Genomic DNA, 26530 nt, shown 5'->3' on the forward strand with positions numbered 1-26530 from the left:
TCATTTCAAGCCCTGACCTGTTCTGCCAGCCTGAGCTCCAACCCCAGGTCCTGAGGCTAGACAAAGCTAGGGCCAGTGCAGTGCCAGTACCCAAGGAGGGAGCCCAGAATTTCTGGTGAGTCACCCATGACCCAGAACTTATTTCTCAAAGATGCCTACCCCTAGCAGAGGTCATCAAGAGGACCCGCCTCCTCCCTCTCCCAGGAAAACACAGAGACCAAGTAAATATGATACTGTGCATTCTATTTAGTTTCATAGCTCGTCTGTCCCAGGGTGAGGCTAGGGTCACCCTAGTAAGTTTATCCCCTTACATCCACCATAGGCGACCTGAGGGGAACCCTGCTCCCCACAACTTGCCCCTTCTCCGGCCCAGCTACGACCCATTAAAACGATGCTTTCTAAAGGGCATTCTGCAGCCTGAAGTGCTTGTGTTGGGGTAGAAACTTGGTCAAAGAAGTTTAGGAAATGCTGAATACTTTGCTTCCTTCTTGGGAATTTGCAATGTACACTAGCATATTAAAGGTTCTGAGAAGTCCTGCAGTTTACAGATCTGTTTAATTTGATTGAATCTAGAGATTCTCAAATCACTTGGCCATCGATTCTTTTCTTGGGTGTGCCCATTAATGTCCAACCACCCAGCGTATCCCAGACAGGCTCTGGGAAAAGTTACGTGAGGAAGCATGAGTGTAATTCACTCCAGAGCAGCCCCAAGGCTCCTTCCCGGATGACCTGTTTGCCCATGGCCAGAGATTCAGCTCGGGACTCCCCTAGACCTGATAAACCCCCAGGAGTAGAAGCAGACGACGGAGGCAGTCTGGGACAATGCAGGAAACTTCAGTTCTAGTGGACTGACTTTTCCTATGTGCTGGCCCAGGTCTGGGGGCTGGAGTGGGGGGCTGGGGCCTCGGGCAAGGCCCTGTGGCTCCTGTGATCTCAGTCTGCTCTCCTGCTGAAGAGGGATAAGAACCTGCTTCAAGGAGCGAATGCAGATCAGAGAGAGGGGTGTATGTGGAAGCATTTCATTAAAATGCTCTGTGCCAGGGGAGGGTTATTATAGGCTCCTGCTGACCTGACTTCCTGAGAATAATCTTAAACCCACAGATGTCAGGGCTGGACAGAGCTGCTGAGGTGGGTTACTCCAGCCACCCCTTTGCACCGATGAGGAAACGAAGGGCCAGGTTCCAGAGGCCTGGGGTCAGGGGTGGTAGAAGGAGTGAAGGTGGAGAGCAGGGGTAAAAGACCAGAATAGGTGGGGGACAGATAAAGGAAGGGGTTGAAAGACTGTCACAGATCTGATCTTCCCAGAGCCTAGGGAGAAAGATAAAGCACAAGACCTGGACAACAGGTGAGGTCCCAGTCCTGGCTTTGTGGGTCTCACTCCCTACCTCGTTTTCCCCATCTGTTCAGGGCTGAGGTTCCAGCTCTGGCTGTGGAGTATGCTCAGACCCACCAGGTGGCCTTGGTGCCCATGTGGCACTGAGACTAAGGGATCAGAGGGCTGAGGAGTGAACTTTGCCTGGTCAAGGAGGAGGAGCTCTGGCCATAACCCCTGGGTAGACCAGACTCTGGGACCCTGAGCAGTGACAGGCCGACACCCTGCCCAGCCCCTCCTCACCTGGGTCAGCCCCTTGCACCACCAGCACCAAGGGCCTCCAGTGACCCCCTCCCCGCTGCTCACCTTTCCCAGTTGGTTCAAAGGCTTTGGCCCACTTCCTCCCCTGCCCCCCAGCTCTGAGTCTGACCTTCGGACAATCCTCGAATGGGACACCGTAGTAACGCAAGAGTCGTTTGTTCAGTTCCCCCAACTGTTTTAAACTGAGGCTGAGAGAAGGCCAGGGCAGAAGTGGGGACATCTAGGAGTAAGGTGATGAGCTGGCAGCAAAGCTGACACGTTAGGACAAGGAGGTTGTGTCCTCTTTGTCAGATGGCCTAAGCGGCACAGTCTCCCCCTGAGAAAAGCCTCAGAACTCCCAGATTTGGACAGAGAGAAGGATGGGAGGAAAGGACTCCTCTTGCTTGTTCCCTGGGCCAACTCAAGGGAAGGCGCTTCTTGGGGCCTCCGAAACTCCATGGGCGATTCTACATGGCCCGCGCCCCCGGGGGCTCATGGGCACACACCCTGGCTCCCATCTCACCCCTGCTGTCTTCTCTGGAAAGTCCTGGAGAGGAAGCCGTGACCACAGGTATCATGGCTGCCCAGGACCTGAGCCTATGTGGCAAGAAAGGAGACCTCGGTGGGGGTGACTGAGGCCAGGGGGAAGGTGGGGGAGGCATCGGCCCCGAGGACCCGGTACAGCAGCTCCTCCTTCTCTTGCTGGAGCCGTCGCCTTAACTGCGACTCCTTCTCCAGGGCTTCACGGGTGAGAAGTAGGTCCTCCGAGAGCTGCCTGTGGATGCAGACAGAGGCCAGGGTTGCCTCTCAGGGTCTCCAGTGGCTGCAGAGACCAACCCATCGCTCTAGGACACCTTCCTTATGTGGGCCACCAGCCTGCTACAGGGTCCCCACTGCCCCATCTTGCCCCGTCGAACACAAGTGATTCAATCTGCTGACCAAGAAGCATGGTCCTCACAGGCAGACAGCTCCAGGTTCAAATCTACTCTATCGTTTGGCTGCGTAACCTTGGATGAGTCACGTACATCTGCTGAATTTCAGTTTCCTTATTTGTAAGATGGAAATAAGACTATTAGGATGGAGCTCTTAGATTAATTATGAGGATTAGATCATATGTAAAGTATTCAACAAATTATGTCTGACACATGATATTAGCTCTCATTTACTAAGCCCTTAGAACTGATTCATTCATATACATTCATTCACTCTATCGGCCTCTTGAGTTATAAGTTCCTGTTTTCTCTTCCCAAATTGGGCTTCCCCATGGAGCCCACTCAGCCAGGATGGGGACAAACAGATACTAATCAGGGCCTTTGATTTAGGCTTCCAGGAAGAGCTGGTCCCGAGGGACACCCGACTCCTAACAAAAGAGGAGCCACATTCCTAGGATAGGGCTGGGCCCACCTGTGAATCCATTTCCCGGGCGTCTCTCGGACTCTAAACTGGAGATTTTGGCGAAAAGGGTGGGGACGGAGGAAAGGAAGCAGGGGGCCAGCTACCTTGACACAACCACCTGGTTGCGGCCTCGGACGTGGAGGTCCTCGTTCTCCTGCTGGAGGGTGGTGATTTTCTCCTCCAACATCAGGTTTTTTTCTTTCTGTAACAAATTAGAATGAGCTCTGAAAGCTACCAAATTCACATGGTACAATGCATGCGGTCACCTCTCTCTTATCTGTGGTCACTGAAAACACTGCTTCATTCTAGACCAAATGTTACATTTCATAGAGCAATAAGATTACTTTAAAAAAAACAACAACAACTAAGGAGTGAACAGAGAGCTGCCAACTTTTGATCTGGCCACATGAGAATGTTAAAAAAAAAAAAAAAGATAAAAGAATACAGCCACTACCATCCAGTATCCCTATCAGTTCATAAGAGAAAAGCTACATATAAATAAAAGTATGTCTGTTATGCTATGCCATAGAAATGGTTGAACAAAATTTATTGAGAACATTTGAGATGGTCTGATTGTGTGGCACACAAAGGACCTTTGAGACTTCTTCCAGAGCAACATAATCTCTGTTCAGATTCAACCCTTGGCTTCCAAGGCCTTCCTTCTGGAAACAAAGCCAATTGTGTCCTCAATGCCTGCCGCTCCCCAGGCCTGTCCTTGCTGACTCTAGCCTCCCATATCTGTCTTATTTTTCAGTCTTCCTCAGCCCCTGCCTGACATGTGACATCTGCCAGCCCCTCCTAATTAGCCAGGCTAACTGCTCTGATGTCACCCAAGTTAGAGCAACATTAGTGGCCAAGAGAAGTACAGGTCCCAGATGACAAGGAGCCACTGCTTGACCCACATTGGCCGCAGACCAGGCTCAGCTATCTCAAGGGCCAGCATGGGTGGCAGGTCAAAGCTGGTGGGAGCCTCATCAAAGAACCTACCCTTTGCACATCTGACAGAGGAAATACCCAGAAAGCAGAAGCCTGAGGCCGCATCCCCCCATCCACTTCAACCCACGCACCACTGTTTCCATGAGGATCAGCCGCTTGTCTAGCTCATGAATACGCTCATTCTTCATCTCGATGACAAAGTGCAAGCTCTCCAGCTCCTGCTCCCAGAACTGACTGGGGCTCCCGTAATCCTAGACGGGGACATAGAGTGACTTCGTCAGACCAGCAGACAGAGGGGCACGGGCTACATCCCTCCTCCCCATTCTCCCTCCAATTTACTGTTTGACTTAGGAAGTCACATCCCTTTCTTGGCCTGTGGTCAATGCTTAATATGCTCTATCTCATTCTATCCTAATTACACCCCGAGGCATCACAGATGAGGAAACCATGGCTTATTGCTAAGTGGTAGGTTTGCTGTTTGCATCTAGTTCCTGCTGAATCCCAAGCCTGAGCACTTTACTATCCCACATGCCTCTCTCTGAGCCTTACTTTTCCCCTTAGTGACATGGGGACCCTATTTCTTCCAGTCTGTTGTGAAGGTAAGAGTGTCAGGCCTGAGCCTTATCCTTGAAGAGGGACTGACCTTTCTTGTTGCCCAGACCCTGGCCTTCCTGGCAATTCCAGAAGGAAAGGCCCCCAGGTGTACTGTCGCCTACCTTGATGTGCTTTTTGTAGTCTTGGCTCAGAATGGACTCCTCTACTCTCTTCATCTTGGCCTGGAAGGTCTCCAGCTGTGAGGTCAGTCCATCAATGGTCTCCTGGAGAAGGGAGCAGGAAAGAGATGATCAAAGCCTGGTTGGTAAAGGCTGTAGGTAAACTTCTCCACATTCCAGAGAAGTATCAGTTTTGGGTTCTTCAGCCAGATTTTGCTCTACCCTAACCAACAATGCAGGCTTAAACCACTTCAACCACTGCTTCAAATATACCAGTCCCACCTCTTATTCTAAACCCTTTAACAACTCTCCATAGCCTTGGGGGACAATGACTGCCCTGGTATTCAAGGCTGGTGTTTGGTCCGCATTCAGAATACAAACGAACTGGTCTCAAGACACTTCCCCAGTCTCATCTCTCACTGCTCGTCTCTCCACACCTTCTCCTGCAGGCAAATATCACATCACTCCTCCAACTGCAAGGTGCCTTCTTGTCTCCATAGTTTTTCCCTGCCGAGAAATTCCTCCACCCTAACCTTGCCCATTGCCTTTAGGATAGAGTGCAACCCTTTAATATAGCTTACGGGCTCTCCCCATTTGGCCCTTGCCTACCTCTCTTGCCTCAGCTCTCTCCCCCACTCATACTTTACACCCCAGGCATCTTGCGCTTCATTCAGTTCCACAGATATTCCATATTTTTCCCCTTTCCTCCGCGCCTTTAAATATACTGTTTTTCCCCACTGCCTACAGCACCCTTCATATCCTTCTTCATCTGAAGAATCCCAACCCATTCTTCAGGTTCTAGTTTACGTCTCACCACCTTTAGGAAATTCCTGACCAATCACATTGGGTCAGATGCCTTCTTTCATCCACTCGCCAGCCTAATCACACTGTAGCAACCAAGCTTATGAGGTCTCCAAGATCCTCCTAGCAGTCCTTGGAAAACTACACCAACCCTAATCTCAAACCCAGTCCTCCTGAGCTAATAGCCTGGTTGCCACATCAAGGGGCCTGTATACATGGAAAGAAATCATCTCTGTCCCTCATACCTAGGTAGAGGCCATCAGCTTGGACTGCTTGACGCTCCATGCTGCTTTCTGACAGGTCCTCCCCTACACTCACAGAGACTGACATGGCCCAGCCCCTCTCACCTGCAGGGCCGTCTTGGCCTCCTGGAAGGAGTGGGTAAGGGCTTCTTTCTCTTGCTCATATGAGGCCCGGAGGACTGTAGAGAAAGAGGACCTCTGTGAGCTCAGACAGCCAGACGCTTTACCCTAAAGCCTTCTGGCAGAACCCATGAGGGCCAGAGAAGCCAGGTGCCCACAGAGGCCAGGAGTCTGGGAATGCTCTTATTTATCCATCTTGGGGGCTTGGCACTGTGCCGGAAATACAGTAGATATTTATTAAAAGCTCATGGAAATGGAAACGAATTATACCCTGGAACTGTGAACTATACCAGATTGTGGGTGCCACCCACATCTTGCTGAGACTAAAATACGAAGATGTTGCAGCAAGTTCATTCATCTTAGACCATAGCACAATGTGGAAAATGCATAGGGCCAATTTTGTAAGCCGGGTTAGTCAAATCATAAAATCATTAGTTGCCAAACCGTGGCACAAAACTGCAGTAAGTACATCAGACTTGGTGCCAGAAAATCTACCTGGTCCTGATTTTGCTTCTTCAAAACTGAGAAACTTAGAGGAGATCACTTGAAATATCTAGAAGTCCTATTACCTCAGCTGTGAAACAGGTCGATAAGCCTGGCCTAGTTGAGGGGTGAGAAAAGGGCATGCAAGGGCTCGCCAGGCGGGGCAGTGTGGTGCAGAGCAGGATTTATCATTTCCCAAATCAATACAGTTATATTTTTCATCCCACCTCCTCTACAAAGTTCCTTCTGGAAAATGCCAACCTTGTCACAACCGAAAGAAGATAACATGGAAATTACTAACGAGTGGTAGGATGAGAAATAGGATAGAGAGGACAGAAAATTTTAATATAACCAAAGGGTCAGGTGTACAAGGGGCCTCTGTCACAGTGTGCCCAGAGACATAGAATGTCCATGAATATGAATGTGATATAGCTGTCAAAAATTGATAAGATCAGCTATATAAAAATTACAGTCTTAATTTTTAAAAATTATGGGCCTAATTTGCATATCAACACAGGTTCTGATTTCAGGTAAGATGGAGAAAGTACACTGCTACTCCATCTAGTCTGTCTTACTGAATGTAGCTATAAAAAAACCTGGAGAGAATAAATGCAACAGCTATTTTCAGACTCTGAAAACTAAATGGTAGCAGGAAGACTGAGCAAGAAGTACCACTGAATTTGAAGTACCACTGAACCAGTAGATTTAAACAAGACCTAGAATCTCATATTTTCGAATATCCAAAATGTCCAGGATATAATACAAAATTGCTCAGCATATAAATCCATAATGGCCCAGCATGGAATCCCAAATACTTGGCATACAAAGTAGTGGGAAAAATCTCAACTTGCCCGAGAAAAGAAATTCAGCAGAGGCCATCACCGAAATGCCACAGATGCTGGAATTATTAACAGAGACATTAAGGCAGATGTGTTTTTAAGTGCTCCATGAAGGAGCCTCTGGGACCTTTAAGACAATCCCCAAATGTCTAACGTTTGTGTCATCAGAATCTCAGAAAGAGCGCAGTGCAGAAAAACAATTTAAAGAAAGAATGGATGAATGCTTCCCAAGTCTGGCAAACCATAAACCTACAGATTAAAGATATTCACTGAGCCCCAAACAAAGAAAACCCAAAGAAATCCACACCCAGACACATGATTGTTGAAAACTAATGAGACAGAAAATATTTGGAATGAAACCAGGGAAAAATAGTGTATTACTTAGAGGAAACAATTGGAATGACTGTGGATTTCTCATTAGAATTCTTGGTGACCAGAAGGAATAGGAACATTTGAAACTGCTGAAATAAAAGGACCGTAAATCCAGAACCCTATATCCGGTGAAAACATCCTTCAGGAAAGAAGGTGAAATAAAGACATTCTCAGATGAAAGAATACTAAAAGAATCCACCACCGGCACACTTGTTCTAAAAGAATTTCTGCGAGAAATTCTTCAGACAGAAGGCAAATGATACCAGAGGAAAACTTGGAACTTCAGGAGTACAGGAGGAGAAACAGAACTGGTAAATACCTGGGTAAATATAATGGACTATCCTTCTTCCCTTGAGCTCTTTAAAATATGATCGATGGTTAAAAGCAAAAGTTATAACATTGCCTGGTATTCAGTGCACGTAGCTGTAAGACATAAGACAAGCACAAAAAAAAGGCGGGGGAGGGGGGCGGGCGGAGAGAGGAACTTACATGATGGTAAGGTTTTAACATTCTACTTGAAGTGGTAAAGTATTAGTTTGAGCAGGCTGTTAAATATATTGTAATTCTAGAGCAATGATTATACACACATGCGCACAAAGAGATATAGTAAAAGAGACAATAGTAAGTTAAAATGGAACACTAAGAAATGTTCGAATACTCTAAAAGAAAGCAGAAAAGCAAAAATAGAGGATAAAAAACCAGAATAGACAGAAAACAAATACCAAAATGACAGACCTAAATTCAACCATGTCAATACCATTAAATTAAATGATTTAAACACACCAAATAAAAGACAGAGTCTATCTGAATGGATAAAAAACCCCCAACTATGTGCCATTTATAAGTAATCCACTTTAAATAGATGTTATTTAAAAGTAAAAGGATGGAAAAGCAAAATTAATCAAAAGAAACTATAGAGGCTATACTATTCTCAGATGAAGTACATTTAAGAATAAGGGAGATTATCAAGGATGAAGTACATTACTAATGATAAAGAGGTCAATTCTCCAAGAAGATGTAACAAATCCTAAATGTTCATACACCTAACAATGGTTCTTCAAAACATACTAAGCAAATACTGACAGAACAGAAAGGAGAAATGTATAAATGCGCAATTTTAGTTAGTGACTTCAACACTCCTCAGTATTCAGTAGAAAAATAAGCAGAAAATCAGTAAGAATAAAGCAGAACTGAGCAAGACCATCAATCAATTTGATTTGATTTATTTATGAAGTACTCAGCCTAACAATAGCAGAATACACATCCAAGTGCATGTGAAACATTCACAAGATAAACCATATCCTGAGTCATAAAGCAAATCCGAACAAATAATAAAAGGAGCAAAATATAAAAAATGTTCTTGATCATAACGGAATCAAAGTAGAAATCAGTAATAGAAAGGAAACTGGAAAATCTCCAAACATTTTGCAGGAAATGCACTTCTAAATACCAATGAGCCAAAGAGGAAGTCTCAAGAAAAATTAGAAAATATTTTGAACTGAAATAAAATAAAAATACAAAATGTCAATTTGTAGATAATGCAGTAGTACTTAGGGGGAAATTTATGGCACTAAGTCTTTATGTTAGAAAAGGAAAAAGATCTCAAATCCCTAATCTGGGCTTCTAGTTTAAGAAATCAGAAAAAGAGGAGCTAACTACATATAAAACAAGTAAGCAGAAAGGAGGAAATAAAAATAACAGAAATTAATGAAATTGAAAATGGAAAAAAAAATCAATAAAACCAAAAGCTGTTTTTTTGAAAAAAAAAAAAAAAAACATAAAAAAGATAAACCTCAATCAAGACTGACAAAGAGAAACAGAGAACTCACAAATTACCAAAGAGGGGATATCACTACAGATACCTTAAATACCATCTGTATTTAAAACAATTTTAAAAGACTACTACAAAGAATTCTATGCATATAAACTTGACAACTGAGTTGAAATGTACCAATTCCTGAAAAACTACAACTACCAAACTTACCCAAGGTAAAATATACAACCTGGACATTCTTATAACTATTAAAGACTTCGAACTTATAAAGAATTTCTAAAAAAGAAATATCCAAACATGGTTTCACTGGCACATTCTACTAAACATTTAAAAATGCTATAACACCAATTTTATACTTTTCCAGAAATATAAGAGGAGGGGACATTTCCCAACTCATTCCATGAGGCGATCTTTACCCTTAGACTAAACCAGACACATGGTACGAGAAAACTACAGACCAATATCCTTCATGAAGATAAAGACAAACGTGTTCAGGAAAATATTAACAAATCAAATTCAGCAACGTATAAAAAGAATAATATACCATGACCAAGTAGGTTTTACGCCAAGAATTCAAGGCTAGGAGGGCAATATTTGAAAACTCAAATCAATGCACGCCACCATACTAACTAAAGAAGAAAAACCCATGATTATAGGAAGCATAGATCTAAATGTAAAACTTAAAACTTAAAACTTTTGGAAGACAACATAGGGGATCTTTGTTACCGGGGGTTCAGCAGAGTTTTTAGATATGACACCAATAGTATAATCAATTAAAAAAATAATAAATTGGAATTTATCAAAATTAAAAGCATTGCTTTGTGAAGGACACCCTTAAGAGAGTGAAAAAACGCTCAGATGAGGAGAAAAAGATTTGCAAATACAAAGGATTCGTATCCAACAAATATAAAGATTTCTCAAAACTCAACACTTAGAACAAACAAGCTAATTAAAATGGGCAAAATATTTGAAAGGACATTTGACCAGAGGATATACGGATAGCAAACGCGGGAGAAAAGCTGTTCAACATCATTAGTCATCATTGAAATGCAAATTTAACCCATAAGGAAATATCACTGCACACCTATCAGAACAGCTAAAATTAAAAATACTGACAAATGTTGGCAAGAAAGAGTAGTGGAACTCACACATTACTGACAGCAATGTAAAATGACAGTCACTCAAGAAAACAGTTTAGGCATTTCTCATAAAGCTAGACATACATTTATTATATGATCCATCAATCCCACACCTCTGGATTTATCTAAGAGACATGGAAACTTATGTCCACACAAAAACCTATATGCGAATGTTTAGAAGAACTCTATTCATAATTGCCTCAAATTGGAAACCACCCAAATGTCCCACCACAAGAGAATGAGTGAACAACGGATTAGAACTCGGCAATGAAAAAGAATGAACTAATGATACAGGGGACAACTTGGTTGAATCTCAAAGGCATCATGATGAGTGAAAGAAGCCAATATAAAAAATGATATTGTATTATTTTCTTTACATAACATCTACAAAAATACAAAACTATAGTGATGGGGAACACCTCAGTGGTTACCAGGGGTTGGGGTAGGGGAGGATATGAGTACAAAAGGACAGCTTGAGAATATTTTCGTGGTGATAGAACTGTTTTGTATCAGATTATGGTGATGATTTCAAGAATCTATATGTGTATTAGAATTTATGGAACTGTATACCAAAACAAGTCAATTTTACTATAGATATTTTAAAAAATAAAAAGAAAAGTAGAAAATAAAAGACAATAAAGGTCATCAAATGTAAAAAACCACCACTAGCCTCTCCCTGTATACTTGTATATTGCCCCAAAACAAAGCCCATATATTTCCCCCATGCAATGCTTTTATTCATTCATTTCATACATGCTTATATAGCACCCAATATATGTCAAGCAACTTAATAGTAACGATGAAAGAATCCTGACTGATGAGGAGAATTCAAGACAGGAAGCCCCTTCTCCTCTGGTTTTATAAAAGGAAAAATTTCTTATCAATATATTTATAATGCTAAAAAGAACATTAAAGCAAAGCTTGGAGAACAGAGTTGTTTTCCCACAATAGCCATGCGACGGTAGGGAAGGCAGGTTTTAGAGATATGGAAAGTAAACTGAAATTCAAGGTAGATTTTGAGAGACAGAAACTGAACCGAGGTTAAGTGTCAGGCCCAGTTTCACAGGGTGTATTAGTATTAAAACGAAACTCTTCAAAGTCCCAAGGCAAGGGCTTCAATTCCACATCAAAACATTTTGTGCTAATGTTGCAATATGTTTCAAGATTCTTAAAATTGGTCAGACCTCTGTTCTAGTTATTCCATTTCTGAGAATCTAAGGACATAATGTGAAATGTGGGCACATCTTTATGCAAAAGATATTGAGTGCATAGTAGTTAAAATCTAGATGGCTAGATTCACAGGAAATAAGAAAAATCAAGATCTAACCTTTATAAACATTTTAGTAGCAGCATGATTCCATGGAAACCTGTTTGATACAATGTGAAATGAAAAGAACAGGGTATAAAATTTTACATATAAATTAATCATTACTGTGTTTCGAAAAGATTAAATAATTTAGGGAAAAGATCATGCACATACTGATGATTAAAGGGAAAACTGGCATAACATTTTCAAGGTCAATTTCAATAGCGCCAGAAATATCTTATATATCTTTCCAAAGAAGATATACAAATGACCAACAAGCATATGAAAAGATGAGCAAAATTAGTCACTAGAGACATGCAAATCAAAACCACAACGAGATACCACTTCTCACTCACTAGGATGGCAATAATAGCAACGACAGCAGAAAATAACAAGCTTTGGCAAGGATGTGGTACAACTGGAACCCTTGTGCACTGCTGGTGGGAATGCAAAGTGGCACAGCCACTGCGGAAAAAAGTTTGGCAGTTTCTCAAAAAAGTTAAGCACAGAATTACCATATGACCCAGCAATTCTACTCCTGGGCGTATGCCCAGGAGAATTGAAAAGCAGGTGTTCAAGCAGGTGCTTGTACTGGCGGCACTATTTACAGTGGCCCAAGGGTGGAGGCAGACCATGTTTCCATCAGCTCTTGAATGGATAACAAAGTGTGGTGTATGCACACCAATAATAATGGAATATTATTCAGCCATAAAAAAGGAATGGAGTGCAAATGCATGCTGCAACATGGATGAGCTCTGGAAACATGCTGGGTGACAGAAGCCAGAGTGAGAGCCACAGGTTGTGATTCCATTAACATGAGTGTCCAGAATGGTAGTTGCCAGGGGCTGGGGAATGGGGGATCTGGGGAGTGACTATTTGGTTTACTTTTTGGGTGATGAGAGTGTTTTGGAACTGGATAGCGCTGATGGTTGCAGGGCACTGTGAATGTACTAAATGTCACTGATGGTAAATCTTATGTGTATTTTACCAAAAAAAAATGTGTACACACACACACACACACACACACACACACACACACATGCACACACTTTGCCGCACTAATTCTACTAAGACATTATTCTAATGATAAAATCATGAATGTGGCCAAGATTTTACAAAATGGGGTTCACTGTGTAAGTACCCTTGCTATTGTAAACAATGGCAAAAGTTTGAAAGGACCTAAATGCCTAACTGAAACAGCTCAGTTAAATGAACAGGGCACACATTGGAATGCTGTGTTGTTACTAAAATTTATGCTGTAGAATTTTATGACTAGTTGTTAATACAATTCAAAGTTTAAAAAATCGATTTCTCTCCTCCCCCGCCAAAGTATGTGTGTGCGTATAGATGTATATTCTAGATATACATCTATACATACAAACAGACAAAAAGAAAGAGAAAGAAAGGGGTCTATATCAAAGGAATAACAATGACTGGTTCTGGGTAGAATTGCACACAATTTTAATTTTCTCGATAATAAAATAATAATGGTAATAATTATTTGCTAAATATCTTACAAAATATCAGGCACTGCTCTAAATTATTTCTATCTATCTATCTATCTATCTATCTATCTATCTATCTATCTATCTATCTATCTATCTAAAATTAAAGTAAAGACCCTATGAATTAGGTTAACTTCTTCAAGGTTATACAGCTGGTAAGTGGTAGAGCTAGGATTCAAACCCAGGGTCTGTGATCCTGCTATGTTCTAAGATCTTTTTGTTTAATCCATAGATTCTAAATTTTCTATGATGACCACGTTTGTTGATATAAGAGAAAAGAGTTTTTTGAAAAAAAAAATAATAATCACCCTAATTAGAAATTGTAAGCTCTGCCATTATAGTGGGGAAGGAATATGAATATTTAAAAATTCTCCTATATGTCTAGGTTTTTCAAATTTCCTTTAAGGAATATGAATTAATTTTAAAATGGAAAGAAAAAACCCATCTTGACTAAGGTAAAACAAGGTATGATGTCAGACTTTTAAAGCTATGGCCCAAAGGACAGTTTAAGGACCTACAGACTGCAGCTCCGAAGTAGCCAAATGCTGTGGACCAGAGGTAGGAGGGAGGGGTCAACGGCAGTGCCCCTGTGATGGCACCAGAAGGAGGGCCTTCCCATGCCCCCCTAGAGCAGCATCACTGTCCTTACCTTGCAGGGCTGCCTCATGCTCTCCCTCCAGGACTCTTCGCTGCTCGTCCAGCTTCTCTTGAAGCTCTAGATCCCTTTCCTTCTGCACCTAGGGGGAGGGGTACCCAGCAGGACGAGATAGTAGGTACAGGTTCAGCAGAGTTCACTTATCCACTCACAGACCCCTGGAGCTTTGTGGAGCTTGGTGATCAGAGCCCCATCCCCTCATCTGAGTGATGGAAATGACTTGTGCTCAGAGACAGCTAAAGACCTCTGAGACACAGCAGTCATGGCAGACTTTGCTTTCTATAGGGCTTAGAGGGGGCTCCCAGATAATTATCTAGGCACAAAGGGATTTAGGAGTCTTCTAATCCTGATGCCCACTCAAGGTAGGAAGCCCTATGTTAGCATTTCCTCTCTCACCTTTCATTTTATGTAATGAGTATAATGAATTACATGCAAGTAGTTATGAATATTTGTTCAACAGATAAAGGACTCCCTTCTTGGCAAAAGGAGTAAGAGATATCACAACAGTAAAACTGAAAGTTGGTCCTCACTCTTGGATTTTGCAAAGTTAGCTGAGCAGGAGGAAAAGAGAGGGGTTGGAACTTACTTGTTGTGTCCATTTCTTCTTGTCCTCTTCGTGCTGCTGGAGGATTCTGGTGAGATCCTTCTGGTGCTGCTCAGCCTCCTCAGATGCACAGAGCTGGACAGTTGTGGCTATAGATGAGAAAGCACATCAATAAATCACACTGAGCAGAGTGGAATAGGGTCCAGCAAAGAGAGTGTGGGAGGCTGGGGCTGAGGGGTGAGAACCCTGATCTCTACATTAGGAATGGTTTCAGTTGGCGACCAACCTGCAGACATAGTCCCCCAAATCTCTCTGGCTTCAGTGCAGGAGCCAGTGGTCTCATTTTACCTCCTAGGATCTGTAGTAGAGCTGGTAACTCACAGGACAGGTTCAGCTCATAAAAATGTTCTATTTACCCTAAGATCTAAATTAAAAAAAAAAAAAAATAGTTGCCGATAGTTAATGACTGGGCAGCTTTTATTTTTACTTCATAAAGACTTCTAACTTTTCTTGAAGAAGCCACAGAACTGGCAGTGTGCACCTTTGTGTCAACCAGGAGCCGGGGCTGGGGAGCAGCTGCCTCCCAACCTGTCCAGGATGCAGCTCTGCCATTCACCACAGTCCTCGCTTCTCCCTGTGAGGTGTGTATAAGGGGCCACTTCATCGTGTGCTTTACCTGCTGGGGCCTGTCATTGTCTGAGCGTGCGAACCTTCACCTTTAGCCTCTCCCCAGCTGGAGGCAGAGGAGCTGCCATGAGCAGGAAGAAGAGGCAAACAGGAAGTCTAGCTCTTGCTTGGGGAAACTTCAGAACAGGCCCCGTCCATGCTTAGACTCCGGTTCTGACCTAAGGCAGTGACCCATCCCCTCTGTGCCTCAGTTACCCAATATGTGAAATCAGGACAATAATGATACCTTCCTCATGGGGCTATTGAGATGATTAAATCAGAAAACAATGCCAACAGACATAACAGCAGAGAAGGAATACTGAGCGCTTAGCATGCCCAGGATCAAGTGTCTCACAGGTATTACTCAGTTCATTCTCACAAACACCCAGGTGGGTGGATACCATGATATTCCCATTTCACAGATGAGGAAACTGAGGACCAGAGAAGTTACACAGTTTACGCAGGATCTCCCAGTTCACCAGCGGGGAAGAAGGGCTGTGAACCTACGCGATCTGATTCCATGGCAAACTCTCCTGCCTGCCGCCTTATTCTGCCTGTTTATGCACAGAGAGTTAAGTGTCGCACCAGGCATTCGGAGGTGCTCAATAAGTGTTCTCTATTGTTCACTAAATGTTCTCTAAATGTTCATCAGGGCTCATGAAAAGCATTAGAGGCAAATACTAGTGTCGTTAGCATTGCTATTCATGTTAGGATTACAGACCTCCACAGGCAGGGTCTGGCAGTGGGTATGGTGAGGAATGTGGGGACGAGGGCTGCTAAGCAAGAAGTCAACACTGTGGTCAGGCCATCTAGATAGAGGAGGAACAGTCAGCACCCTGGGTCAAGGTGAATGGCAGTGGTCAGGATCAGAGAACCCCTACTCTCACAGATCATTTGGCTCAGGGTCTCAAATGTCACTCCATAAGACCAGTACCAGACCGGGCCCAGCTGGGAGAAGCTTATTTGAAAGATATATCATCACTAACAATGCAGATTCTTCAGTCTCATTCCCAGAGATTCTTATTTCACTAGTCTGTAGTGGGGCCCAGAATCTGTATCTTTTTTTTCTTTTTTCCTCTTTGACCAGGTTTTTATTCAGCTTAAGCTGTCCGAAGTGATTTGACCTTTATGAAATAAACCAATTTCAGTCTATGCCGCAGACTTTTTTTCTTCTGTGTTATGTTCACTCTTCATTGCCAACAGTGCCAGGTCTGGGCTGGTGCAAACATGCGGCCCCATGACACACTGCCAAATCCACCCTGGCCAGAAAGATAAGTCCCACCACCTGGAACTCGGGGAGTTCGAGCCACAGCTTGGCCAGAACCCCACGACTCAGCACTGGTTTGATGACCTGCTAATTCACTGACAGCACAGGGCCGTCTGTTTTTTTTTTTTGCACAGGTTGGTGTGAACAAGTTCACAATATCTGGTTGAATGGGAGCCTTGAACACAGCAGGCAAAGTGATACTTTTGCCAGATGATCCCCCTTTTCAGAGTATGCCGATATCAGTGGACAAGCACAGGCCACGGCGGGGAGAGGAGATGGCCATGCTTCTCAGCCCGGTGGCTCCCACAGGAAAAGCCCAGGATCTGTATCTTTGAGGTTAGACTGGAGAGCCTCTGAATTCTGGTCCAACTTCTTATCTAGTACTTGAACTTCATCTATAGTATCCCTGACAGACTCTAGGCTATAATTAAATACTTTCAGAGATGGAGAGTTCATTCTATTACTAGCCAGCTCTGGTAGTTTTAAGTCAACTACCACATAAAAAAAATCCTTCGAGACTGAACTGAATTCTGCCTGCCTGCTACCTGGAGGCCCTAGCTCTGACCTCTGGGTCACATTGTACAAGGCTTATCTTACTTCTCCATGAGGGCACTTAAGACACGGGGACAGAACTGTTGTTTTATTGCAACATCTTTCCAAGTAAAATATCCTCTGTTCCTTTAACTGCTCCTTTTAGGACCTGGTTTTCAGATGCCTCATGAGCCTCATCTTCCTTCACTGTGCTCCTTCCAACTTTTCTGGACTCCTCTGAAAATGTACTTTCCAGAAATAAACTCAGCACTCCAGGTATGGTATGAACAGCCCCAAACAGGAAAGCGCAGGTCAGGACTATCACCTCTCTGATTTCAGACACAATACTCCTTATAACCTATCTAAGACCTCATGAGATAATTAAGAAGCTACATCCCTTTTGTTGATTATAAAATAGGAAACCTCACAGATGTCAAGGAAGGCATTTATGGGGCAGGCTACTCACCTGTGTCTCCATTGAGGGGACCTAGTTCCTGGGGCTCTGGTCTGGGTGGCTGATCTGGTTCTTGGCATCTCTGGAAGAAATGACATGACAATGAGGTGGAGGTAGAGGGTGGGAGGTCAGTGTGAGGATGGAGGCCTGAGGACTCTTCCAGAGGCAGGACAGGACCTTCAGCTATGCCAGGTCCTTCCCGGTGCCCAGTCCACTGAGGCTGCCTCCTTCCCTTCCCAAGGCAGCACCCCCTCTGGGGGCAAGGGGTTCTCAGAGCGGATTTCTCATCATGGCCGGGGAAACCCTTGGCGAAGAGGCTGGTGCTCATTGACCGCTGCTTAGATTCTTGTGGTTTGGCTCCTGCCACCAGCCGTGGGGCTCTCCCTGCCTACTTCTTCCTTTTCCCAGGACTTGGACAGACCATCTGCTTTTACCCTCACCCATCGAGGTTATGACCTTGAGATGCCTTAGAATTTCCCAACTCCCAGTTCAGAGACAATTCCCCTTCCTTCTCAGAGTCTGTGGTTACCACAACTTCCAGCCAAGTTCCCCTTAAAGTTCTGTGGGGTTGGGGGCAGAGCATCAGAAGTCTCAGCCATGGTTTTGCCATGTTATTCTCTGTTAGAAGGGGCTGTTCTCTCAACTGTAAGGCAGCGGAAATACTTACCTTGCCAGATGGGGTGAGACACGGAATCCGGATGGATCGGGTACTATGCTATCTTATCTACTCTATCTCAGCTAATCTTCGGAACAGCCCTGGGAAGCAGGAATGTCCCATACTGAAAGATGAGAAGACTGAGGCAGATTAGGACTCAGTCAAGGTAGATTAGGCTCAAATTGCCAGAGTCCAGTATTTGAGCCATACCTAGTGGGCAGTTTAACCAACCTCGGCCCGTGCTGGTTGAATCTGATCAAAGGAGAGAACTGAGGTGCAAGGGCTTTCTACATCACAAAGCGGTGTCAGTGGCTGGCAGATTTTCAGTTTTCATAAATAATTAGTATTTTTTTAGTAAGGGAGTTGATATGGGTTGACAAGCAAGGATGCTGAAAAAATTATTTGCAAACGATCACTCTCGTTTCGTAAAATATAGGACATTTTAACCTTCCGAAATATGGTAAGGAAAGCACAAGACCAGTTCTTCTGGGAAAAAGAGAGTGAAATTTTTACTCAATGTTACACACACTCGTATCTTTAATTTTCTCATTTTACCCCAGGTAGGTGAAAGTAGGTGAAAATTTGGTTAAGATCTGGCACCGACCACTGGACCAGAACTTGGGGTGGAAAAAATGTAAGCCCTTTGGTATACTTTTCAAGATGTTCTTTTAAAAAAGAGAGAGAGAAAAGATATTCTAGACCCTATTTTAAGAAACGCATTGCTAGATGGGAGGGGGTTCGGGGGCTGGGTGAAAAAGGTGAAAGGTTAATAAGTACAAATTGGTAGTTACAAATAGTCATGGGAATGGGGAGTACAGCATAGGGAATATAGTCAATAATATTATAATAGCTATGTATAGTGCCAGGTGGGTGCTAGAATATTGGGGGGATGACTTCATAAATTATATAAATGTGTAACTATTATGCTGCACAACTGAAAATAATATAAAATAATAAATAAAAAAGAAAAAATGGGAAAAAAGCACTTTAAAAACTAAGTCAGCCCATGAAAAGGCTATGAAATGTTCAGTTCAATTGTGAATTATTCCTGTAAAATAAAAACTTTAACAGATTTTTAAAGTGATTATTAGAATAAACATGAAATTATTAACAAATTCATGAATTCAAGAATCACTGAAATACTGCTAAAAAGCATACTTCTGGTTGGGAAGGGAAGATAAGTCAAGGGAAGTCTTCTAGAACATTCTGCTCCTGCCCCAGCACAGAACCTGGCACAGTGTGAGCCCCTGGTAAACTGAGTGAGGCACGGTGCCTCCCCCAGGCCCAGGTGCTCTAAATCTGCTCAGTGGCCTGACATCTGAGTACTTCCATCCATCCACCCTGTTAAGACTGGGCTTCCCTTCCCAGGGGAGAGGGAGGTGCTCGGCCCAGGCACAAGCCAGGGAAGCTGTCAACACAGGAATCTGGGGAAGTGACAGGAGCCAGCCTCTCCCCCCTGGGCTGGAGGGAGGAGGAAGATAAACACAAACGGTCTTTGATCCCTGTTACCATTGGTTACACCAATCTGGGCAGTGTTTTTATGGGAGTGAGAACTAAATTCCAGCCACTGCTCTTCCATGAATTTGGACAAATCTCTTCCCTCCTCTGAGTTCCTGCTTCCTCCTTTGTGAAGTGGAGGCAAGGAGGTCTCATTTAATCCATGGCATCCAGAAACTAGACTTAAAGGGAGTGATCACTTTACAGACTGGAGCAGTGTGATCAAGAACTCTGGGTCACCCACACCTGGATTCAGATTCTAACTCCAACACTGTATGACTCTGTGACCTCTCCGAGCCTTGGTTTCCTCCCGAGGTTTTTTTAAGGTTTTAATAAGATAACACACTTATAATGCCTGGCACATTCTAAAAGCTTAAACATTGTGTAAGCTTATTACTTTATGTTTGAGAAGCATGGCAAGAACAAAGACTCCACTGTGCCTTGGTAGATCTCTTAGGCTGCCCTTGGCCTTGGGTTGTCTGAAATAAGATCATAAAGCTCATGAAAAATTCTCTTCTCCCAAAGACCAACCACAGAAAGCTGAAAACCTCTCCTCCACCAACAGCTTTCAGACCATGCGCAGGATGTGGCCTGCGCGTGAGCCCCCAGATCCTGACAAAACCACCTCCAGTATCACTCCTTTGGAATGACATTCTAGGTTCATCACAGTTTGTCCTCAGTCTATCATCTTCTTCCTCATTTTTTAAATTGAGGTAAAATTGGCATATAACATTATATAGGTTTCAGGTATACAACATTAAAATTTGATATTTGTGTACATCACACAGTGATCACCCCCATAAGTCTAGTTTTCATCCCTTACCATACAATTGATTCCCTTCACCCATTTTGCCCTCCCTCCAGCCCCCTTCTCCTCTACTAACCATCAGTCTGTCCTCTTTACCTATGAGTTTGTTTTTGCTTTATTTTTTGTTTGTTTTGTTTTTAGATTCCACATATCGATGAAATTATTCGGTATTTGTCTTTCTCTGTATGACTTATTTTACTTAGCATAATACTTTCAAGGTCCATCCATGTTGTTGCAAATAGCAAGATTTCTTTCTTTCTTTTTTAATGGCCAGGTAGTATTCTATTATATATACACCACATTTTCTTTATCCATTCATCCATTGAATATCTTAGCTATTGTAAATATCTTAGCTATTGTAGATAGTGCTGCAATAAACCTAGGGTATGGATATCTTTTCAAATTCATGTTTTTGTATTCTTTGGATAAATACCCATAAGTGGAATAGCTAGATCATTTGGTAGTTCTATTCTTAATTTTTTGAGGAATCTCCATACTGTTTTCCAAAGTGGCTGTACCAATTTATGATCCCACCATGAACAGTGTGTGAGGGCTCTATTTTCTTTTTGATAACAGCAATTCTAACAGGTATGAAGTGACATCTCATTGTGATTTTGATTTGCATTTCCCTAATATTCAGCGATGCTAAAAATCTTGTTGGCCATCTGTATGTCTTCTTTGGAAAAATGTCTATTCAGATCCTCTGCTCGTTTTTTAATTGGGATATTTGTATTGTTATTGTTGAGTTGTATGAATTCTTTATATATTATGGACCATATTTTCTTAACATTTAAATATTCATAAACACCTTTTTCCTATTATAGTAGTAGTAAATAATATATATTTATCAGAATATTATGTATACTTTCTTATATCTTACTTGTACAAATATATTATGAGCATTTACCACATGGTATTAAATATTCTGTAAAAATATTAATGTTAATGACTCAAGTATTATAATATCCTTATGGATGAATTTCATCATTTAATCAATAATCTACTATTGAGTATTTAGATTATTTCTACTTTTTAATTTCCAAATTATGGTTTAGTTAACATATTGACTTATAAGATTTTTTTTAACACATCTAAAATTACTGGTTCTACCCTCCAAAAAGATTCTACCAATGAACTCCTCCACCAACAGCACACAAGAAGGCCAGATTCACGGCAACTTTGCCAACATGGAATAGTATCACTTTTTTAAAAATGTGGGCATATTTGCTAGGTCAAAAACAAACCAAAACAACCCATTGTACTCCCAGCCCAGGCACACACATCCATGTGTCCAAGACCACCCCAGCATGACATGTAGGTAAACCTCAGAGATATCATGGGTTCAGTTTCAAACCACCACAATAAAGTGAGTCTTGGTGGAGGGTCTTGCCTTCAACTTGTAAAACATGCAACATCTGTGAAACGTAATATAGCGCAGTGCAATAAAATGAGGTATACCTGGACAGTCAACAATCAACAATTCCTACGGCCTCCAGGCCCAGCTCAAATACTATTTCTCCTCAGTCTCTCCCCAGGGCCGAGTTGGTTCTTGTTCACGCTAATCTCCTATTCAGACATGCATGTGAGGACCTACCTGGTTACGTGTTTCTAGTCTAAGGGGCTCCTTGAGGACAGGGGCTGTTTGTGAAATCCGCTGTGGATTTGCCCCAGTATCTGCTGTGATGCCCAGAGCAGTAATTGTAGGAACACGGCCTACGGGCCTGCTGAATTAGAACACACGGAGTGCTTGCTTAACACAACTCCCCAGACCCAGTTCTAGACCTACAGAACTCGAGGCTAGTGTGTGTATTGAGCAGCTCCAATTTGCAACCTCTAGTTGACTCTGATGCTCGCAAAAGCCGGAGGACACACTGCCCAGAACTGAGTAGGAATTGATAAGCAGCTCCTACGTGGAAAATCCCCAGGTTGGGCGCTGGCTGCTCCCTCCTCAGAGGTCATGGAGCAGAGTTCACCCTGCGGAGGGAGAGGACAGGAGCAAGAGGGTAACACAGGAATTTCTCTTCCAAAAGTAGAGGCTGGGGAGGCCTAGGACTGGAGCGGGACATCCAGACTGAGCGCTGGCAGAGGAATGGCAGCTTCCTGAGACAATGGAAACTTGGGAGAACAGAGCTACAGAGGTGGCGGCTAGCAGCACAGGAGGTAGGGAGAGCCCAGGACTGGGGGAGAGGCCAGGGGACCCAGGTTCCATCTTTACTGTGGGACTTTACAGAGGTCCCGTCCCCTCTCTGGATCTCAGTTTCCCTATTTGTGATGGGTCAGGGATGGAACAGATGTCTTCCTCAGTCCTTCTGAACTCCAGGGCAGCCCTTCAACAAAGAAGGCTAGAAGCAGGACCCCTATGTCTTGGTAACACGCACAGTTCTGGGGCCCAGCTCCTTGCTGTCAAGCAGACCAGTGTGCTGCTCTGAGTTCAGCCTTATGCAAACGTGGCTGCCAAAAGCAGACAGAGAGTTAGGGTAGAGTAGAGTACAGGGTACAGTGTCCAGAGCCAAGGAGAAGCCAGGCTGGGCCTGGTGAGACCCCATGCTCGCATTTTGGAGGGTAAGTTGACAAACTGAAATGTGTCCGAAAGGAATCGACGGAACGTAGAAGGAGACTTAAAACCAACTTACAGGAGGGACTGTTAACAGAACAACAGTTGGTCAGCCTCAGAGACAGGCTCTTAGGACAACCTGGCCACTGTCTTCGAATCTCTGCAGAGCTGCAGAAGCTGCTAGTGTGTCCTCCATAGCTTTGGAGGGCAGATTGTGGCCAAAGACTAGAAGTTTCAAGGGAAAGTTTCGATGCAACATGAAAATTTCAGAACTACCCAAGCAGAGGCAGGCCGCCTTATTTGGAGGGTGGGGTGTGGAGGTGGCAGTGAGCTCTTCATCATTGGGAGCATGCAAGAAGAGGCGAACTTCATTTTGTAGGTTGAACCGAGTGAGCTCCAAGAACACTCAATTCTAATGGGCTAAAATTCTGTAAGTTATCCCTGATGTTCAACAAGGAGAGACCTCTAGTAAGCATGAAGTGTTTAGCTAGTGCAGGGGGTACATAAAAACCACCCACTGTTAACCAAGCCTCAGAGGGCTCTACTGAATATTCTACAGACTGCAGTACTTTGGGTGAATTTCCATAGTTCCATACTAAAGCCTCTGTGTAGACTCCTCAACTTCCTCCAGATTCTGAGGCTCGCCAGGGAACAGTGAAGAAGCCACTCAGATGGAAACTGCCCAGCTCTTCCTGACCTTGGGAAGCCCACCAGGATGGAAGCCCAGAGTAGCCCTGAGGATGGCTGGGCCTCTCCTGAAGACACTTGGTCTAATCTCGCTTCAGGGATCATCATTCCATCCTTTTCATGGGCCTTCAAGGCGCTGCATATTTCTGATGAAGTGCTTTAGTTTATATCCTCAGTATTCCCACTGAGCTTGGAGAATTTAGTAATCAAAGGCCCCTTAAGAGTGAACTGAGCTCCTTCCCTGTCCCCGTAAACCACAGCCCTGGCTTCCCTTGGCCACATAGTTCTGTCATACCACCTTGGCCAAGGAAGGCTTATTGGGACCCAGAAGACAGGTTGGAAGGGCCCCTGGAGACAGTTTATTCCAATCCCCACTTCCTATTTCCAGATAGAAAACTGTAGCCCAGAGGTGGGATAGGCAGTAACTTGTCAGAGGCCACAAAGCAAGGGAACAGAATCATAAAGAGAATTCAGATTCAAGGCAGAGCCTAGAGTCCCTTCAGTGTATGCATATACCAGACCAATCCAAATAGCTGAATGTTTAGGGGACAGGGGACAGTGATTCTGAGCCTCAAGGGACTCAGGTCACGCCCCTCTGCAGTATCAGAGCTGCCTTTCCGGTGTCTGGACTCTGAGAGGGTGGGGCCCCGCCCCATTAGTTTCTGATCTGAACAACCATAGTCAGAGCCCATTGGCTGAGGGTGGAGGCAGGAAAGAGGTGGGGGTGGAGGCCCCAGGGGCCCCCTCTAGGGCCTTGGGCGGAGGGAGGAAAGGCAGGGCCCGAAAGTTCAGGCTGTTGAGGAAGGTTAGCATGCACACCCAAATTACAGAGGCTCAGTTGGAAGAACACCATAAACACTGGCCTCAGCTTTCCGAACTCTAAGATAGGCAGAAGTATTTTGCCAAAGTAATGCCTGGATTTGATTTCATTTTTACATTGCCAGAGACACTTAAGATTTAGTTCAACTCATTATATTACACAGCATGGCATCAGCACCACCCACTGCCTGCTTGGGCGATGGGCCGATGTGACTATACAACCAGCTTAAAGGAAGGAGCTGCGCTGGGGGCACTGCCTATTGTCTGAACACCTGTAGTGCCTCCAGAGCACCCCAAAGCAGGGGCCGATGTGGTCTCCATTGCTCCTGTTTCACTTACTGATGAAAGAGATCTCAGGGGAGGATGGAGCCACTTCCCTCGTAAGCACCTGCTAAGCCAGACCACACCAGACAGTTGAGCAGGCCTCGCGTGCAGGGCCCAGCCCTCATTCACAGACGGAGGGGCTAAGGCCTAGAGAAAGGCTTTCTAATAGACCACAGACCTTTTCTTCCTCCCTGGAGCCCACCTCTTCCTGTCCCCTATCGGCTTCCCAGGGTGTCTGCCAGTTCCAATCGCCTTAGAGGCCTGGAGCTGGCAAAAGCACCCAGCACTACTTCTGACATTTGGGTCAGCCTGGCAGGCAGGATTCTGAAGGAGCAGGACAGAAAATGGTGTCAGTGGCCAGGGTCGGGGAAGAGACAGGCTGAAGGCACAGATACACTGCTGATACACCTGTCTTCCCAACCCAATGGCAAACTCCCCAGTGCGAGTCCAGTGTTGAGGACCCTGGCCTGCCATTTACTTGCTGTGTGACTTTGGGGTACGCCCTCCCCTCTCTGGGCTTCTCTTTCCTCCTTTCTGTGGCATCGAGTTGGGCTATGGGAAAGGCCTTTCTGCCGTGGATATAGAGAAGGCAGAGTGAGGTCATCCTGACACCTCAACTTCTATCAATCCTGTCATGCTCATTTGCTCTGGGCAGTGCCGGTGGGTTGACGCACTCAGCTGTCAGTGCCTGCAAGAAGAGGGCTTCTCCGGAGGACAGAATAAAAGGGCCCTTGCTCAGGAGGGCTTGGGTGGGGGTCCTGAGCCTTTCCCACCACCCTCTGTCCTGGAGCAGCCCTGTGGGGAGGCAGTAAAAGGGAGGGCCTGGAGCAGAGGATGACAGAGAGCTCAGTGGCCACCTCCTAGGTTACATGCTGCGTGCTCACCACTCTGCGATTGCATTGCCAGCAGAAAGAGGCCCTCATTAGAGAGGACAATGGCACCTAGAAGATGCTCGGGGCAGAGTCATTTGTAATAGGCAAACCCTAGAAACTTGCCTCATGTCCATAACAGTGCAAAGGCTCAATACATCGAGGTGCATAATACTATGCAATGTCACTCACACGTTTAAAAAAACGTGAAGTAGATCTTTACTTATAAAGATGGAAAGGCATTTGGTAGAATATCAATATGCAAAATAAACTATTTCTATTGCTACATAAATGCACAGAAAACATACCTTGAAAAGCACAAAGAGATGTCAGTCATCATCTCTAGAGAAAAGACTAAAATTGTTGTGGTCAAGGAAGGGGAGCTTAATTTTACCCGAATTCTTAAAAATTTTAAAACAATATAGTGTATCCAAGTTTTACTTGTGTACAAAGTAATTAACAACAAGAAGAAAAAAATACCTCTCTTGGAACCACAAAGCAGCTGAGGCAGTCATCTGACAGATGAGGCACTGAGGCTTAGGGAGAGCACACCTATTTGAGATCACACAGCAAGCGAATGAAAGAGGCAGAATTAGGACCCACTCTTGACTCCCAGTCCAGTGCTCTTTCCTCTGCAGATGTTGCAGCTGGTGTCCAAAAGTATTTGAGCCTTGTCCAAACACCTCCGTGCTTGCTATACTCCCTACTTTTCTGCCAAACCAGGGTTCCAAAGGGAGGTATTGGGTTCTTGTCCCCATTTTGACTGGTGGCAAGGCAGGCGTGGAGTATGAGACAGTGGAAAGTTATTAACTGTGGGATATATAAAGGTCCTAGGGCAGCGGTAACAAATTAGCAGAAAGTTGGTGACTTAAAATGACAAATGTATTCTCTCACAGTTCTGGAGGCTACGAGTCCAAAATCAAGGTGTTCGCTCACTGGTGGTTGCTTCTGGAGGTTCTGTGG

General features: G+C 44.1%; 1 protein-coding gene across 2 annotated transcripts in view; it reads right to left on the bottom strand.

Annotated features, from left to right (window-relative positions):
* Positions 1 to 226: 226 nt before the first annotated feature.
* CCDC69 (coiled-coil domain containing 69) overlaps positions 227 to 26530 on the bottom strand; it is a 31733-nt gene continuing 5429 nt past the window's right edge. Inside the window, exons 2-9 of one of the 2 annotated variants that reach the window (XM_011371234.2) lie at positions 17367 to 17436; positions 14479 to 14585; positions 13887 to 13974; positions 5805 to 5878; positions 4660 to 4761; positions 4075 to 4194; positions 3112 to 3209; positions 227 to 2387 (exon numbers count right to left, since the gene is read on the bottom strand). In XM_011371234.2, coding sequence (XP_011369536.1) covers positions 2210 to 2387; positions 3112 to 3209; positions 4075 to 4194; positions 4660 to 4761; positions 5805 to 5878; positions 13887 to 13974; positions 14479 to 14585; positions 17367 to 17436 — 837 coding nt within the window. In that variant the 3' untranslated portion in view covers positions 227 to 2209. Of the gene's footprint in view, positions 2388 to 2421; positions 2658 to 3111; positions 3210 to 4074; positions 4195 to 4659; positions 4762 to 5804; positions 5879 to 13886; positions 13975 to 14478; positions 14586 to 17366; positions 17437 to 26530 lie in introns of those variants that run through there. The other variant, XM_023537305.1, reaches the window with a different exon arrangement.

This window comes from Pteropus vampyrus, unplaced genomic scaffold, assembly GCF_000151845.1.
Source record: "Pteropus vampyrus isolate Shadow unplaced genomic scaffold, Pvam_2.0 Scaffold185, whole genome shotgun sequence".
In the NCBI taxonomy this organism is placed as follows: domain Eukaryota; kingdom Metazoa; phylum Chordata; class Mammalia; order Chiroptera; family Pteropodidae; genus Pteropus; species Pteropus vampyrus.